Source organism: Gorilla gorilla, chromosome 18, assembly GCF_029281585.2.
Source record: "Gorilla gorilla gorilla isolate KB3781 chromosome 18, NHGRI_mGorGor1-v2.1_pri, whole genome shotgun sequence".
In the NCBI taxonomy this organism is placed as follows: domain Eukaryota; kingdom Metazoa; phylum Chordata; class Mammalia; order Primates; family Hominidae; genus Gorilla; species Gorilla gorilla.
In genome coordinates this window covers 116,284,849-116,302,187 of record NC_073242.2, presented here as the reverse complement: position 1 = coordinate 116,302,187, position 17,339 = coordinate 116,284,849, and the positions used below count along the sequence as shown (strand labels likewise).

Sequence of the window (17,339 nt, the reverse complement as noted above, 5' to 3'; positions counted from 1 at the left end):
ACAGTCAACACAGAAGAAGATTTGTGTGACCAGATGTATAGCAGTTTCCCCACACACCAAGCAGCGGCCACCAGCTAGGTGTCTCCGCATTCTGTTCTGACACTGCCTACCTGGAGATAGTGTCAGAGCCCATGGGTTGAGGGCTCAGCAGCAAGTCCGGGCTCTGGAACCTCTGACCCACCAGCTTCAAGGTGGGGTTTCCATGGCCTCCTGTTTGGATTTGATTAATTTGCTGGAGCAACTCACAGAGGTCAGGGAAACCCTTATGTTTATGGTTTTATTATACAGGACACTGCAGAGGATACAGATGAAGAGACACATAGGGCGAGGTATGGGAAAGGGGCATGGAAGCTCCCCGTCCTCTTGGGTTTTTATGGGAGCTTCATGACATCACCATTCCTTCCCCTGGGGTCTAGGGGGGACCCTCTCCTGGAGGGTCTTAAGACCCACCCTCAGCAAGGCGGAGAGGGGAGCAGTGGAGTGGAAGGAGGGCAGGAGAAGGTGGGGTCTTAGCGCCCCTGAGGCTCACGCACCTGGCATTCTATCAAAAGACTAACCAGGGCCTTGAGGAGCCAGGAACGGGGAGGAAAACCAGTGTCTCTCATCACACCCCAGGAACGTGGCGTGGGGGACACTCTGGCTTTTATGGGTTGAGTGGAGGAGGAGTCACAGAGCAACTGAGGACCAGCCCAGGAGTGGGAGAAGAAGGTGTGGTGGCTGCTGACCATGTAAAATCCTGTCAGAAACTTCTAGGAGCTTCTTGAAGACAAACTTGAACCTCATTTGGAATGTCAGATGTTGCTTATTCTTCTCATTCTTAAGTAACCTTGACAGAGTTAAACACTTCTGTTCCGACTATGGGATATGAATGCAGTACTTGACAGAGTTAAACCCAGGAACTATAAACAACTGCATTCAAGTCACCTGTACATGAATTTTCCACGGGGGAGCAGGGCTGCCTCCCAAACCACTTACCAGGGAGGAAAGATGCCCAGAGGGGACCGTGACTGCCTGCTACCTGAGCGTGAGAGGGCACCGGGCACCGCAGGGTCCCACTCTGACCTTGCTCCTGCGCCTCATTCCTAGTTATACTCTGCACTGTAGACACCCAGCCTCCAGCACCTCCCCCCACCACGAGTCCCCATCCAGCAAGTAAGGGCCACACTTGACTCCCTGCAGTAACTACTCTTCAGCAGTGAAAACAAGCAGCAAGTTTTGCCAAGCAGTAGTTATTTATAATGACTTTTCCGAGATGGAGTCTCTGTCGTCCAGGCTGGAGTGCAGTGGAGCGATGTCGGCTCGCTGCAACCTCGGCCTCTCAGGTTCAAGCGATTCTCCCGCCTCAGCCTCCCTAGTAGCTGGTACTACCAGCACACAGCACCACGTGCGGCTGATTTTTATTTTAGTAGACACAGTTTCACTGTGTCACCCAGGCGGGTCTCGATCTCCTGAGCTCAGGCAGTCCACTCGCCTCGCCCTCCCAAAGTGCTAGGATTACAGACGTGAGTCACCGCACTCAGCCCTGACTTTTCTCATATTCACAAAAACTCATTCCCTCAGCGGTGGACAAATATGAAAAAGACAGCAATCCAGTGCCCATGAAATAACTTTCAGAGGAAAGTTACAGAGGAAAATTTGCAGCTGGAGTCCATCCACAAATTTTGTACTTCAATTAAGCTATTAAATTTATATTATTCACTTTTTGACTTAGTGACTTTCTAACCTGAAGGCAATGAAAACTCTCAGTGTTTAGAGCCATAGTTTATGAGGTTATCAGCCATAGAATATGCAATTTTCACAAAGCATCTAAATCCATGCAGCTGTGTAAATGAGGCCTTATTCTCATGGCTCTGTTCCATTCAGAGAGCTTCCTATTGGAAGTGTTTTTGATAAAGGGGAAAGACCATAGACTGTCTATCAAAGGGCAACATTAGATTCCTTTGAAAGGCTTTTCATTATTTTCCATTAAAAAAAAATCCTTGCATTTGTGCATGCTTTTTGCATGCTTTTTATTTTTTTTAAGTACTTACGGCTATTAACTTATTTATCCTTATAACCCTTTGACGTAGGTAGTGAAGGAATTATTTCTAATAGCAGAAACCCATAAAATGTTAGTATGAAAATTAGCTTGAACCTGTTTCTCTAATCCCTTTTTGCTCTTTTCCCCTTGTTGATTTCTAGTGCGGTGGAGTAGCTTTCTGTTACATTCTGCTCAGATGACTTGCTTACTTGCTCATTGGCCTCATCACCATGATTTCAGGCTAGAATTCTTGCTGTGGCCTCCATGTGGGCCTGCCCTCTGCTCCTCTGCACAGCGGCTGCCCTGGAGCTCTCCCATGCCCCTACTCCCTCCTGCCGTTTGTTCATCTCCAGAACATTCATGTGCCACCTTGGGGATGGGGAGAGGGATGCTGTGGTTCCCCCTTTGAGTTTTTCCCCCTGAACTTCACCCTCTATCTCGGTCCCATTGACCTCCCAAGCTCTTCTTTCATGGTTCCCGCTCCTTCTCATTCCATAGAAAGATCAGCAGCTGACTTGAGAAGGAACTTTCCTTCTCAGTGAAAATAACAGTTCCTCTACTTCTGAACTCCAAGGCCTACTTTTTGCTGCAGATAGGAAGGCTCAGCAGGTTACCCTCATCTTGTTGGTAAGTGGCAAGTTGCGGTCCCTGCCTCGCCTTCTTTACGGTTGTTGTACAGTCACAAGGGGCGTGGGGGGATAGTGCAGATTTTAGCAAGGCTGCTGTGAGAAGCTACTGCCTCTGTGCAAAGAGTCTAGTTGGGAATGAAAGGGGTGGCCCCAGCCCTTTTAATAGTTCTCTTCCATGTCTGGAACAGAAGCAGCCAAAAAGGACATTGAGCAGAGGGTGGTAGACTCCTGCCAAGGTGAAAACGTCCTTTCTCTCTAAAAAGTAAATGAAATTGCATGAGTGAGTGCAGAATGTGGAAGGTGTCTATATCAGAGTCAGTTTGACTACATTGACAACAGTCTCCACAGAGTTTTCTCCTGAACTTTTATTTTCATCTTGATTTTTCACAAGATGCCCATCAGGGTGTGGGGTGTCATACAACGAAGCAGGGACATGGAAATGGATTCGTTGGGAACAGAGGTTGAGTGGCTTCTCAGCTGTGCCTTGTCTTGCCTCGCTTTGGAGGAAGCTAGTTGCCTTGACTCGTAGCTGCCACTTAGATCCACCGCAGCTTTTCATGCAGGAGCCATTTGGGCTGAGGGCAGGATCCTGCAGCCACTGGAGACCTGGCTGCCACACCCACACCCACACCACCAGCAAGCCCCATTCTCTTCCCCCAGCCCACTCCACTCCAGGGCACTCTCACCTGATGCCTAGTTCCAGATTCTGGACTGTCACAGGAAACTACCCGTATTAGAACTCATCCACCCTGCCGCTGTGAGTGCTGAGGCTTGGCCGAGTCTCTGTTCCTCCCTTCGAGTTCTCCATTCCTCAGTTGGTGAATGGGCTGTGTGCGCCCCTCATAGCCATCCATACAGCTAACTTGGTTATTCTCATGTGTGTCATTCAAAAGTTCTAAATTCTAAAGCCAGGCCAGAGCTTTTGTGATCTGGTTCGCTTTAAGGGCAACCTCTTCAAAGAGGTTCTAATTAAAGTTCCAGGTCATGACATTTTTCTGCTGGAATTTGGATGGGCCCTTGGAGTTTTCTTACAGGAATTTGTCCCTCAGCAGGCAAAATGTAAGTTGAGATGTACATGTGTTTGTCATAGGAATCATCTTTTGTACCAGGTGGTTTCTGTGCTCTGAGAGCGGGTACAAGGTGATACCATATGTGTTTACTGGGCTATGAGTCCTGACCAGGTGGCTTCAGCCCAGGAAAGAGATGGAGGAGCCAACTGAGACTGCTGCTTGGGGTCTTCAGGAAGTTGCCTGTAGCTAAGTAAAAAATATGTCCTATGCTTTTTCCTAGAAAATGCTGTATGGTATGGTCAGCTGAGTAATAACCCCCCAAATATGTCCACATCCTAATCCCCAGGCCTTATGTAGCAAAAGGGATTTGTAGATGTGATTGAGTTAAGGGCTTGAGGGTGGAGAGAATATCCTGGATTACCTGGGTGTGCCTCATGTAATCACAAAGACCGTTGTAAAGGGGAGGCAGGAAAGTCAGAGTGAGAGGAAGAGATGGATGATGGAAGCAGAGGTCAGAGTGATGTGGCCATGAGCCAAGGAATGCGGGCAGCCTCTAGGTGCTGGAAAAGGCAAGGAAAAGGATTCTCCCCTAGAGCATCCTGAAGAAGCACAGCTCTGCTGACCCATTATAGACTTCTGACCAGTAAGATAAAAAATTTTGGCTGGCATCATCCTCAGCAAACTAACACAGCAACAGAAAACCAAACACCGCATGTTGTCATAAGTGGGAGTTGAACAGTGAGAACACATGGACACAGGGAGGGGAACATCACACACCAGTGCCTGTCAGAGCGGGGGAGCGAAGGGAGGGAGAGCATCAGGACAAATAGCTAATGCATGCGGGGCTTAAAACCTAGGTGACGGGTTGGTAGGTGCAGCAAACCACCATGGCACATGGATACCTATGTAACAAACCTGCATATTCTGCACATGTATCCCAGAACTTAAAATAAAAATTAAAAAATAAAACATACACTTTAATCAAGTACGGTTTATTTCAGAAATGGAAGAAATTAGGGAATTTGAAGTTAGAAAATCCAAAAAAGTACGCATTAAAAATTCTAAGAAAAACAATCATGATAATCTCTATGGGTGGTGAAAAATCCTTCAATAAAATTTATTACTTTCCTTAAAAAAAAAAAATTGGGCATGGTGGCTTGTGCCTGTAATCTCAGCACTTTGGGAGGCCAAGGCAGGAGGATTCCTTGAACCCAGGAGTCCAAGATCAGCCTGGGCAACATGATGAAACCTTTGTCTCTACAAAAAATTTAAAAGTTAGCCAGACAGGATGGCGCACACCTGTAGTCCCAGCTACTCAGGAGGCTGAGGTGGGAGGATCACTTGAGCCCAGGAGTTCAAGGCGGCAGTGAACTGTGATCTCACCACTGCTCTCCAGCCCGGACAACGGAGCGAGACTGTCAAAAAAAAAAAAAAGTGTTGTTTTAAGCCACTAAGTATGTGTAACTTGTCACAAGAGCAATAGGAAACTAAGACAGTGGCCAATCTGACTATGAAAATAAGAGCAGGCTACACTGGAGAGCAGCGATAGGGACACCCGGGGGGCAGAGACGTGGGTCACCTTAGGGGAGGACACACTCAGGAGGCCAGCCCATGATGGCACATGAAGGCTGGGAGCACGGTGCTCAAGGATCAGCTCATCAGGGAACTTGACCAAATTTAGAGCAAGGCCCTTTGATAGTGTATAGAGATGTTTGTTCTAAGCAGCAATGGAAAGCTTCTGGAATCTATTCCATTAAGAGGTGATAGAAACAAAATATGAGTCGTTTTGGAGTTGTTTTCAGCAAAGTCACAATGATAGCACCATTATAGATATTTTACGGACATAATCCTGATCTTTTGGGTGGATGACCAGAATGTCTAGTTGGTTCACTGAGCCCTGGTTTTGACCCAATATGGTAATTCGTGAACTCTTAGGAGGCCAGAAATATCCTAATCCTGTGCGAGCCAGGGACCCTTGGACTGTAACTGTCTTGTCTGCTTTTGGTCGTGAAGGAGACTCAGAGGCCCAAACCAGAATTTAGGAAAAAGAGCAATAGGATTGTGTTTAAAAAACACACACATCCATTTTTAACCAGTTAATTCCCTACAAAAAAAAAAAAAAAATCAAGGTACTAATTTTGTTTCCTCTTGTGCAGACTGAGAATAGACTTTATTACAGTGTATTCAAATTCCATTATCACAAAACAGGATGAGCTTTTGTTGTTTTGAATAATGGCCTTAGACCTGCAGGAAGCTGCATCTGGTGAGAAACATGGTACCATAAAAGAAACCCAAAAACTTCGAAGGTCTGCCACCTTGCTCCCATTTCAAAGCACGCCGGAGAGAACTAAGGACATGTGCACGTGCCCCTTCCTAACTTGGGACCTCTTTACCCTCTACCCCAACTGAGGGGTATTTCATGATGCGGTGCTTAGAATGCTGAGATGGAGTATAAAAGACTTTTTTTTTTTTTTTTTTTTGAGACGGAGACGGAGTTTCACTCTTGTCACCCAGGCTGGAGTGCAGTGGCATGATCTTGGCTCACTGCAACCTCCCCCTCTGGGGTTCAAGTGATTCTCCTGCCTCAGCCTCCCGAGTAGCTGGGATGACAAGCGCCCACCACCACGCCCAGCTAATTTTTGTATTTTTAGTAGAGATGGGGTTTCTCCATATTGGCCAGGCTTGTCTCGAACTCTTGACCTCAGGTGATCCGCCCACCTCAGCCTCCCAAAGTGCTGGGATTACAGGCGTGAGCCACTGCGCCTGGCCTAAAAGACTTGTTTTGAAAGAGACTGAGATTCCCTTCTGGCTCTGTTTCTATCTGGTTGTGCAAACTTAGAACCTCTCTAAGCTTTGTTTCCTTAACTCTGAAGGATAATGATTTAAATAATTTTAAGCATTTCTAAAGCCCCAGTTCTTTATAGTATAAGAGAAGGTAGGTGAAGGTCATCTTCCCTCCTACTCTCTGCAGCCCTGTACCAATCCAGTACCTGTAGACAAAGGGTCTTCTCGCTGGGACTGAGGAAGATAGTCATTCCTTATGTTCAAAGTCCTGCCCTTCCTGACCATTTTTTCCTGAGTCCCACCCTTTCTTCTGGGGTGTAGGGTATGAGGATTAAGATTCTGTCATGTCTTGTCCCAGCATGTGGGGGTGAGATCTGTGGTTTTTACGACTTGATATTTAAGGGAGAATCGTTCATCTTTTCCCAATTTTTGTTCCTCTTTCAGATTGATTCATGGTGCAAAGATCATAGCTACGTGATTGCTGGTTATTATCAAGCTAATGAGCGAGTAAAGGATGCCAGGTACGTGGATGCAGAACCCTCTGTGGGCGAGGAAGTGAGCACGTGTTGGGCAGACCCCGTCTCTCGTGTGCTTTTCGACCAGATACGAAACCTGTGAGACCCACACCCCTTCCCTCTGTGCTTATTTATAGGATTTGAGGCGAACTGTGGTGTGGATAATTCCACACAACAGAAATTCCAAACATTTCTATTAACTTTGGGATTCTGTTTTGTGTCTTCTTTATTTTGCATGAAGGGAATTCATACAATGAAAGCGACAGTTGGGGTTCCGATTTCTGTCCCTGCTCAGCTCTGCCTTGCTTCCCCTTCCCAGACTAGGGGTGGTGTTGGGCAGAGCCCTGGGAAGGAATGTTGCTCTATTTGCCGGTAAATAGACCAGCGTGTAGGTTTGGGGTCAGTACTCTGATGAAAATGTGGTATTTGCTGCCCCCTTTATACTGGCTACTTCTTTCTTTTCCTTTTATCCAGATCCTTCCCCAACTGGGGCTCTCGCTAATAACAAAGCTGAGAATTTTTCTATATGTCTGCATCATCTTGGTCCCAACAGAAGAACAGATGACACACTCAGGTGGTGATAATCTGAGGAGGGCTTAATAAGCAGGCTGTTCACAAGGCCTGGGCTAAGGCCAGGGGTTAACGCACAGGGGGTCGTGCAGTAAACAAGGCTGGCGACAACAGGCCAAAGGGTGGGGAGGAAGGAGCTGGGTAAACAAGTCCACCTTGAGAAGAGCAGTGCCCTTGGGCAGGTGGCCACAGCCAGCCTGACGTGGCCTCCCATTAGGGGAGAGGTGGCCCAGAGCAGTCAGTACATGATGTCCCCCTTCCATTTTCCTTTGGCTGAACCCAGCCAGAAGCCAGATGGGCAGCTGGAAAGTCCACGCCGTATATAACGGGGCATGCGTCAGGCTGCCCTGACGTGGCTTCCTCATGTTGTCAGATAGAGCCGAGCCTCCAGTGTCCGGGGAGATGGGGGTGCAGTGAAGGGCCCTGCCGTTGGGTCCACTTGCTCAGCACAGATGAGAAGGTGAGCTCAAGCACTTTGGAAATAATACAGTAAGCTGGTGACAGCATTGCTATCACTGATGAGGCACCAGTGTTTCTGATGAGAAACATGGTATCCTAAAAGAAACCCAAATTTAGAAACATAATTATCTTACCCTTGGAGGGCTGGGTCCAGGCACAGGATCCTGAGGGAGGCAGATGTCCTAGGAGATGCTGCACTCAAAGTCAGTCCGCTGAAGCGTCTGCCAAGGCGGTTGGGAGTCCGTGGAATCCCCGTGCACGTTGGCTCTTCTGCTGCTTCCTCTGAGCCCACGAGCAGCCCTGGCCTCTCCGCCTTCAGCGCATCTCTTCTGACTCTCACTGGGATGTCCTCTGTTTGATATCGCCTGCCTCCCTTTGTTGATGAATCAGTGCCTCCCCTCTCAGTGCCTTCACTGAGCGAGAGCCTACCCACGGGGCCACATCCGTCTTAATCTTTGTTACATGAAAGACTAGGCGTGGGCTGAGGAAAGGCAGCCGTCTGGCCCTTGCCCTCACGTGGCTGAGTTGAACATGAAGGACAGTGCAAACACAGGCTGTGGTGCAGGACCGCGGCCCCTGCAGGGGGCTTGGTGGCAGGGGCCGGGAGACTTAGACCCGGTAGAATGATCCCAGAAGTCCAGGGCATGGTGTCCTGTAAACCAGGCCCTCGAGAGTGAGCAGGGCCTTGTCAAGTGCAGACGTGGAGACCAGGAGGTCAGCATTCCTGGTTGGGGGACAGCAGACACAGGTGAGGACGTGGCAAGGGCTGGGGCTGTGCCCACATGGAGGGAGATGCTAGGAAGTGAGGCTGCACAGGTAGGTTGGGCCACACCTGAGGGCTCCTCCGTGCTCAGAAGCATTTTGAACTTCACCTTGCAAGCAGTGGGGAGCACCCTTGGCAGGAAGGTGTTCCTGGACCAAGCAGTGTCTGCCGTGGCTGTCCCTGCAGAAGGGAGAGGAGACTGGGCAAGTGGGAATGGCACCAGGTTGTCAGATGAGTGCAGGGGCCTCCCTTTCCTTAATCCCCCACCTGCAAATCCATGCCTGATGTGGTCGCCCCACATGGACCTGCGCAGGCTCTCCTATGCTCCTCTCTGCACATGCCTCATCTGGCTCACAGCTCTCATGTTCTTACCTCTGTGCTGACCTCGTTACAGCCCAGCCTGGAATTATCCTACTCAGACACAGTTTTCCTGCTCTCCATACCTTCCTTCTAGAATGTCCTCCCTATCCTCACCTAGTCCACGTCCTTCTGCGTCCTCTGGGAGGTTTTGCAGTCCTTCATTAATACTGACTTTTAAATGCATCCGGAGCAGCCATTTGTCAGATGTGTAGAGAGGATAAACCTTAGCTAGGAGTCTGCCACCCTGGAATAGGGAATCCACCTCCCCCTCCCCCGCTGTGCCCAGTCGTTTGAGGAGGACACCTCAGGTAGGTAATGCCGTGCTATCCCTGGGCTCTACTGGGGTCATTTTATTTCATCCTCACAGCAATGCACAAGTGAAGAAACCAGCCAGAGAAGGTGGCTTCTCAGAGGCCACACAGCTTGGGAGCTCAGGAGCTAGGATCCTGCCAACTTCTGACTTAAGTATGGTTTTGCTTCTGCCTGGAAAACCTTCCCCTCTCTTCAGCCAGACCTAGCTGAAAATTTGCTCTTCTTATTCTAGAAATATTGCCTGATTCACAGTGTCTTGCAGCATGATTTGGAGCCAAGTAGACCTGGATTCAAATTCTAGGTGACTTACTGATTAACCTCCTTGGGCCTCTGTGGCCCTGTCTGTAAAATGGAGCTGAGCTTGTGCCTCAGAGAGTAGTCATGAGGACAGAATGAAATTGCGCAGCGTGTTTGTCCTTGTGCTTGGTTTACAGTAGTGGCTGGTGCTGTTACTAGTGCTGTGATGACTTTTTCTATTACTGTTCTAACGTAGTGTTTATAACTTTTATGAATTTCCTAAACTTTAGGTCATTCCATCAAGTTTTATTATATGATTCATTGTTGGCCAGTGTTTTGCTTCATAGTTAGCATTTGATATGAGTAGGTTTCGGTGCCCGGCAGAGAGCCCCGGCCTGAGGCAGACACTCAGGAGGAAGCTTTTAGATACACAGTGTAAGATGGCACCTACACGCTGGCCCGACATGGTGCTATTGGGAGGGTGAGCAGAGTGGTCTGCCTTCAGGGTGCCTGCAGTTTCGGTTGGCAGCTGGCTCTTCCTAGGAACAAGGAGTTCCTGACTAGCAGGAACCACAGCGTGGCAGTCTTCATTCAGGATCAAGTGGATCAGTATTGGAGATTCAGTGCCTAAGACAGAGAAATGCAAAGTTGGCAGCTGTTTCAAATACTTTGACAGTTCATTAACTACAAATTTTTTTTTTGGCGGGGCGGTGGCGGAGCGGACAGAGTCTCACTCTGTCGCCCAGGCTGGAGTGCAGTGGCACGATCTCACCTCACTGCAATCTCCACCTCCCGGATTCAAACTATTCTACTGTCTCAGGCTCCTGAGTAGCTGGAATTACAGGCACCCGACACCACACCTGGCTAATTTTTGTATTTTTAGTAGAGACGGGGTTTCACTGTGTTGGCCAGGCTGGTCTCGAACTCCTGACCTTAAGTGATCCACCCACCTTAACCTCCCAAAGTGCTGGGATTACAGGCATGAGCCACCACACCCGGCCAACTACAAATTTTTAGACTTCTTTTGAAATAATAAATTTTAGGCCAGCCATGTTGGATCACACCTGTAATCCCAGCACTTTCAGAGGCCAAGGCAGGAGGATTTCTTGAGCCAGGAGTTCAAGACCAGTCTGGGCAACATAGCAAGACCTCATCTCTACAAAAAAATACAAAAATTAGCTGGACATGGTGGCCTACGCCTGTGGTCCCAGCTACAAGGGAGGCTGGGGTGGGAGATCACTTGAGCCTGGGCAGTTGGGGCTGCATTGAGCCATGATCTCGCCACTGTACTCCAGCCTGGGCAACGGAGCAAGACCCCATCTGAAAAATCAGTGAATAGAAAGACAGATGTTAAGAGTTCTTGAGCATCTACAATGGTAGTTTTTCTTTTTAATGAGTGTTTCCTTACTCTCTTCCCAATAAAAATCACTAACCAGCATGAGCACTGTTAAGTAGGAGGGTAAGGGCTTTGCATGCTCTTCATGGCAAGCGGCCATGCCTTTTGCTTTCCAAGTTCCTCAGCAAATGCAGGAGCAGGCAGAGGTGGGTACATGGGCAGGCCTCCTGAGGGCTCTGTACCCACTCTTCACCACTTGCCGTCAGTGCTGTGGGAACCTGGCGCCCACCGAATCCTGGTCAGTGCAGGGAAGCACTGCCTTCCCTCTGCGCTAGGAGCCACCATCGCACTGCTTTCTTCAGTACGATTGGCTTCTACCTGAAATCCTCCCCTTCCCTCTTAAGTCATGTTTTTCTTAACACAGTCACATTTTTAAGTCATATTTTTCTTAATACTGCAGATTTATAATCAGTACATCACTTTGTCAATTTTGAAAATGAAAATACAATCATATAAAATAATTTGTTTTTTAAAAACATTATTAATTTTTTTAGCCTAATCACAAGGGAAGGATTGTAATTGTATATAGTGTGCTTTGTTAAATAACTCACAATAATCCATGTATTTTTATGGCTGTTAAAAGAAAGATGGGGCCAGGCGCGGTGGCTCACGCCTATATTCCCAGCACTTTGGGAGGCCATCGCGGGCGGATCACGAGGTCAGGAGATCGAGACCATCCTGGCTAACATGGTGAAACCCCATCTCTACTAAAAATACAAAAAATTAGCCGGGCGTGGTGGCGGGCGCCTGTAGTCCCAGCTACTCGGGAGGCTGAGGCAGGAGAATGGCGTGAACCCGGGAGGCAGAGCTTGCAGTGAGCCGAGATCGCGCCACTGCACTCCAGCCTAGGCGACAGAGTGAGACTCCCATCTCAAAAAAAGAAAAAAAAAAGAAAGATGGATGGCTTGGTCCCTGCCACAAAAAGCTGAAAGCCTTGATGGTGCAGGGCAGACAGGATGCACAGAAGGAAAGCAGCACGTGCCATGGACTCTGTGTTAGAGCCTCTTAGAAATAAATCCTCAGAACTCCAGCAGGGTAGGGGATCTCATCCAGGGCGGTTTAGCAGGGCTTTGTGGTGAGGGTGGCATGTCTTCTGGGCACTGAAAGAGGGGAAGCAATTCAGTAAGGAGGCCTTGGTGTGGAGGGCCAGACGGGACAGTGTGAGTGAAAGAAGACGGGCGTGTGAGGCAGATGACATGTAGGCGGATTTCCTGACATTGAAGACACAGCATTGCCCCTGTGGCTGCACACGGTAGCTCAGTTCACCGTAATAAAGGCCTGCCTCTGCCAGCCTGAGAATAGCAGCCTTCATCTTGCAGGCAGTGGTGAGCAGTAGTCTGTGGGGCTGTGAGCACCAGGGGACGTGATGGAAGTTCTGTTTTAGGAAAATTTAGTTCAGGAGAATTTTCAGGTTACATCAGATAAGAAGAGCCTAAGCTGAGCTTCGTAGCGCATGCCTGTGGTCCCAGCTGCTTGTGAGGCTGAGCAGGAAGGATTGATTGAGACCCTGAGTTTGTGGCCATGATCACACCTGTGAATAGCCACCATGCTCCAGCCTGGGCAACGAAGCGAGACTCTGTCTCTTTTTTTTTGACGTGGAGTCTCACTGTTGCCCAGGCTGGAGTACAGTTGCATGATCTCAGCTCACTGCCACCCCCGCCTCCCGGGTTCAAGCGATTCTCTGCCTCAGCCTCCGGAGTAGCTGGGTCTACAGATGTGCATCACCACACCCAGCTAATTTGTATATTTTTAGTAGAGACAGGGTTTCACCATGTTGGCCAGGCTGGTCTCGAACTCCTGACCTCATCAGGTGATCCACCTGCCTCGGCCTCCGAAAGTGCAGGGATTACAGGCGTGAGCCGCTGCACCTAGCCGACCCTGTCTCTTTAAAAAAGAGAGCGAGCAAGCGAGTGACCCTAGAAATTATGAGACCAGTTAGGAAGCAGTTTTAGAAGCCCCTGCCTAAGGTGAGAGACTGAAGGAAATAAATGGCAGGGAGAGTGCAGGAAAGGAGGGCAGAGAAAGGACCTGTGGCCTGCAGGGTGGGGAAGAGCAGAGGGAAAGGTGGCCTCAGGTCGGAGAGGCTGGAAATGGACTGGCCTGCCTGAGGGTGGTGGGTTCCCGCGGGGGGGCTTTTGAGGCGGTAGCAGTCTTGGGGCCATCAGGCAGTGGTCAGGAGACTTCTGGAGTGCTGCTCTGCAAGGGAATGGGTTAGATGGCAGATTGCACAGAGCTGTGGTGAGGACATGGAGCAAGACTAGCGGCTTGTTAAAGAAGTTGAAGAAACAGTCGTGGAAGGGAGGAGGGAAGCTGGACAGCAGCTAGAGGGAACCAGTTCAATGCTTTTGTTTTTCCCTGAAAATAAAGACTTACACAGATTTCAAGGCAGAACTGGGGCTTGGGCACAGAAAGAATATAAATAAGGCCCCCGAGGAGAAGGCCCCTTCCTGGCATAGGATAGAAGAATAACTTTGTGTTTGGAGACATGGTGCAGGAATGGTGGAGGAGCTGCTCTATTATTAGCTCTATTAACTTAAGGTAGAAAGGTGTCATTTATCAGGGTTGGGTGGCGGCAGGGCCAGAGCCAGCAGTGGAGGCTCATGAGCGTGGAGAAGATGTGGAAAGGCTGAGGAATTTCTCAGAGGGTGATGGACTGCCAGCTGCCCTGAGGTTGCTCTTACTTGTTGCAGTGGACAAGTTGCTTTGCTAGCGTGCAGATGGAGAAGGCGGGCCCGGGAGGCTTGGAGTTTGGCCCAGGAGCTGGCAGGTGCCCAGCAGCAGTTTAACTGCCCGCTTCAGGCGACTCTCTACTGGCTTCCTGGGAGCCTTCCGTTAGGAGATGCTCTCTCAAGATCCCCGTCACCAGGGCTTTCTGGTTGGAGTGAGGCAAGGACCTGCTTTACACGGTGCGCCCCATTACCCAACAGCGTTTCCTGTCCTTGCTGGCCACACCCATCACAGTGGGGCTGTCATCAGCCACTTTAAAAGGGCAAAACGTATTTACCTGTCAGGGAAAACACCAGGATCACAAAGGTGGTTTTCCCAGGGCAAGGTTCGTCCATTGCACTCCAGATGTGCTGACCCCTGCGATTTCTTCATATGTGGGGAACTGCACTCACACTCTCCCCAGCAATACAAATATATAAGTAGGCTGGACACAGTGGCCCATGCCTGTAAGCACTTTGGGAGGCCAAGGCAGTAAGATTGCTTGAGGCCAGGAGTTCAAGACCAGTGTGGGCAACATAGCAATACCTCCTCTCTACCAAAAAAAAAAAAAAAAAAAAGCAACAAAAAACACTAAAAAGTAACTGGGTGTGGTGGCCTGTGCCTATAGTCCCAGCTACTCAGGAGGCAGAGGTGGGATTGCTTGAGCCTAGGAATTTGAGGTTACAGTGGGCTATGATTGCATCACTGCACTCCAGCTAGGGCAACAGAGCAAGACCCTATCTCTACCAAAAAATTAAATAATAAGTAAACCGGCAAAGCGAGCACGTGCAGCCTGTTGGCTCCGCCAGTCTTTCTGTCATTGCTTGTTAAGTGTCAGTGGTGTTGACTGTGCCTTTTGTAAACAGTGTTGAATGGCATTAACTGGAATGTGGTAGCCTGACTATTTCTTTGACAGTCCAAACCAGGTTGCAGAGAAGGTGGCCTCCAGAATCGCCGAGGGCTTCAGCGACACTGCGCTCATCATGGTAAGTCACTTCTGTGCAGCATGTGGGAGGCCCTCGCGCCTCCTCTCACCAACCTGGAGCTTGCTCTGCGGCGGTTTCCTTTCCGCTAACCCCTTCACTCATTTATCTGCTTGAGACCATTGCCGCCTCTTGTAGTTTTCTCCCAGCTGCAGACCAGTCGAATCCCAGGCCATGGCTTCTGTGCTCCCGCATCACTACACAAGTGGGAGTGGGGTCCCCTGCCAGCCGCAGCACCTGGGAACTTGTTAGAAATGCGAATTCCCAGGCACCCACCCCAGACCCCACTGAATCAGAAATGCGGGGGGTGGAGCCCGGCAGTCCATGTTAACACACCTTCTAGATGATTCTGATCTGAACATGCCAAGTGTGAGAAGCACAGAATTAGAACAGCCAGCACAGCCTCTAGGGGCACAGGGAAGGAAGGTGCTTGTATGTGAGCAGATGACATCGAGGGCCTTGCTGAACAGCCTTGATTCAGACAGAATCCTAGGATGAGGGAAGAAGTCACGTTTGGAAGCTTCGCTTTTGTGAAAAAACAATGAAGGACTTGACGTTCTCCTGCATGACACAACAGTTTTCCTCAGGCCAGACACTCGTGCCACTCTGCATACAGGCTCTGTCGGAAGAGTCTCTGCCCCAGCCAGCATGGGCACGGCTGCAGGGAGAGCCCCGAGGAGGTGCCTGCAGCTGCTGTTTGGCTGGCATTCTGTTCACTCTCCTGTCCTTTGCCTTGTGCTCAGGTAGACAACACCAAGTTTACGATGGACTGCGTAGCGCCTACGATCCACGTGTACGAGCACCATGAGAACAGATGGCGGTGCAGAGACCCACACCAGTGAGTGCGCCCCATGCTGCCGCGCGGGCTGGGCTCCGTCAGCGCCCGGCCACGTGAGAGCCACTCTCACCCCGCCTGTGTTTTCAGTTAGCCTTTTCTCCAGAGGCATGATACCAAGCATATGCCCCGGCTCCTGTAGGCCCCAGTGTTCCAGCGCTTCCAGGCAGTAGAGGGAACCTCAGTGGTACCCACAGGTCTTCCCACCCCAGGCGCTAGGGCACAGACACTCTTCCCAGGCCTTTGCTTTGATGTATTTGTGGCCACTCAGAAAGCTTCAGTCATCTGCCTCCAACTTTCTCAGAATTCCATGTGAAGGGCGTCCCTTCCATGTATTAACCATGTCTTCTATGCTCTGTGTACATCTTCATGCGTTTGAAATGCACATGTTTCTCAGTACTCTGCACCGTCTCTGTTCATACCACTGTGCATGTGGCTGGCCTTCTCTCTTGATGCTGTTACAAGCTGCCCGTTTTCACTGTTAGATGCTGACTTCTTCATGTTTGACCCGTAGTGACTACTGTGAAGACTGGCCAGAGGCACAGAGGATCTCAGCCTCGCTCCTGGACAGCCGGTCCTACGAGACGCTCGTGGATTTCGATAACCACCTGGATGACATTCGGAATGACTGGACAAACCCAGAGATCAATAAAGCTGTCCTACACTTGTGCTAGGCAGGCACCGCTGTGACTGGGCTCCAGGCCTTTCCACTACGTTGAAGAAGAAAACCTATTTTTAAATGTAAATAAAATATCTTTTAGCCTGTGTGGAAAGCTGACCGTTTTAAGAAGTGGCATGTGCCTTGAAAGGGGGCAGAATGTTCAGTTGGTCGTGGTTTTAACACAGAGTCTCTAGAAGAGGTGCAGACATCCCGTCTGACTGTCCCTGTGGACTCTCTCAGTTGTATTGTTGCTATAATCCTCCAAATCAAAGCTCTTTCTGCTTGTGCAAGATTGTTCCTATTAAACACTTTTAACTAACCTTTTATAATCTGGAGAGAATACTTTTTAAGGCTTTTGAACTATCTTTTTTTAAAAAAAAAAAAAAAAAGCCCACATCTTATACTCCAATGAGTGTGTTTGTGAGTTTTTATCCTGTTTGAATTTTGATGTCGTCCAGGCGTCCTGGGATCAGGGTAGACACGTGGAGTGCTGGTGCTGAGCTGTTTGAGAAGCTCTGTGTGGGTGTTTCTGTGGTCAGGTGGGCTGAGCTGTGAACAGCACTGCTCCACACGGTGTCGGCTCACAGAGCCACCACAGCTCTGCCCAGCGGGAGTGACACCACTGATGCCACAGAAGCCTTTATCGTTAGGGGCAAAAGCAGACATCTCTGGTAGCAGGAGCTCAGTGTGGTGCTCTTCAGCCACCCAGAAAGCTCACATGCCTGCAGGGCCAGGAAAGGGAAATGATCATTTCTTTTGTATTAGGAAAAACAAGACTTAGACTTCCCGAGTTGTGCAGAGTGACGTCTGTACTTTTTATACTTAGAACATTTGGTCAAGTTTTCTAACCAAAACTTAGGAAATTGAGAGGGAAACTTTATGGTACGTTTACCTTTTTTCCTTTTTATATGAATGATTTTGTACAAAGTTCAGAGAGCGGTACCTTTCCTACTGTCTTGTCTTTGACTCCATGGAGGAATTTGTAACGATCGGTGTGACCTGAAAGGGTTTGTGATACAGCGGTCACTATTTTCTCTTAACACATAGGAAAAAAGTTCAGACATCGCTACAATAAATGTGCTTTATTTGATCCACCAAA

At 49.2% G+C, this 17,339-nt stretch overlaps 1 protein-coding gene and 2 long non-coding RNA genes across 4 annotated transcripts in view; 1 reads left to right on the top strand and 2 right to left on the bottom strand.

Annotated features, from left to right (window-relative positions):
- EMC8 (ER membrane protein complex subunit 8) overlaps positions 1 to 17,339 on the top strand; it is a 20,961-nt gene extending 3,622 nt beyond the window's left edge. Inside the window, exons 2-5 of one of the 2 annotated variants that reach the window (XM_004058094.5) lie at positions 6,888 to 6,964; positions 14,678 to 14,747; positions 15,488 to 15,582; positions 16,094 to 17,339. In XM_004058094.5, coding sequence (XP_004058142.1) covers positions 6,888 to 6,964; positions 14,678 to 14,747; positions 15,488 to 15,582; positions 16,094 to 16,253 — 402 coding nt within the window. In that variant the 3' untranslated portion in view covers positions 16,254 to 17,339. The remainder of the gene's footprint in view (positions 1 to 6,887; positions 6,965 to 14,677; positions 14,748 to 15,487; positions 15,583 to 16,093) is intronic. The other variant, XM_004058095.3, reaches the window with a different exon arrangement.
- Positions 2,997 to 3,539, bottom strand: LOC109023682 (uncharacterized). Its single transcript, XR_002003147.2, has 2 exons — positions 3,336 to 3,539; positions 2,997 to 3,224 (listed from the first exon to the last, which is right to left on the bottom strand). It is a non-coding gene; the product is annotated as an uncharacterized lncRNA (long non-coding RNA).
- LOC129527767 (uncharacterized) lies at positions 9,945 to 13,860 on the bottom strand. Its single transcript, XR_008672828.2, has 2 exons — positions 13,737 to 13,860; positions 9,945 to 10,286 (listed from the first exon to the last, which is right to left on the bottom strand). It is a non-coding gene; the product is annotated as an uncharacterized lncRNA (long non-coding RNA).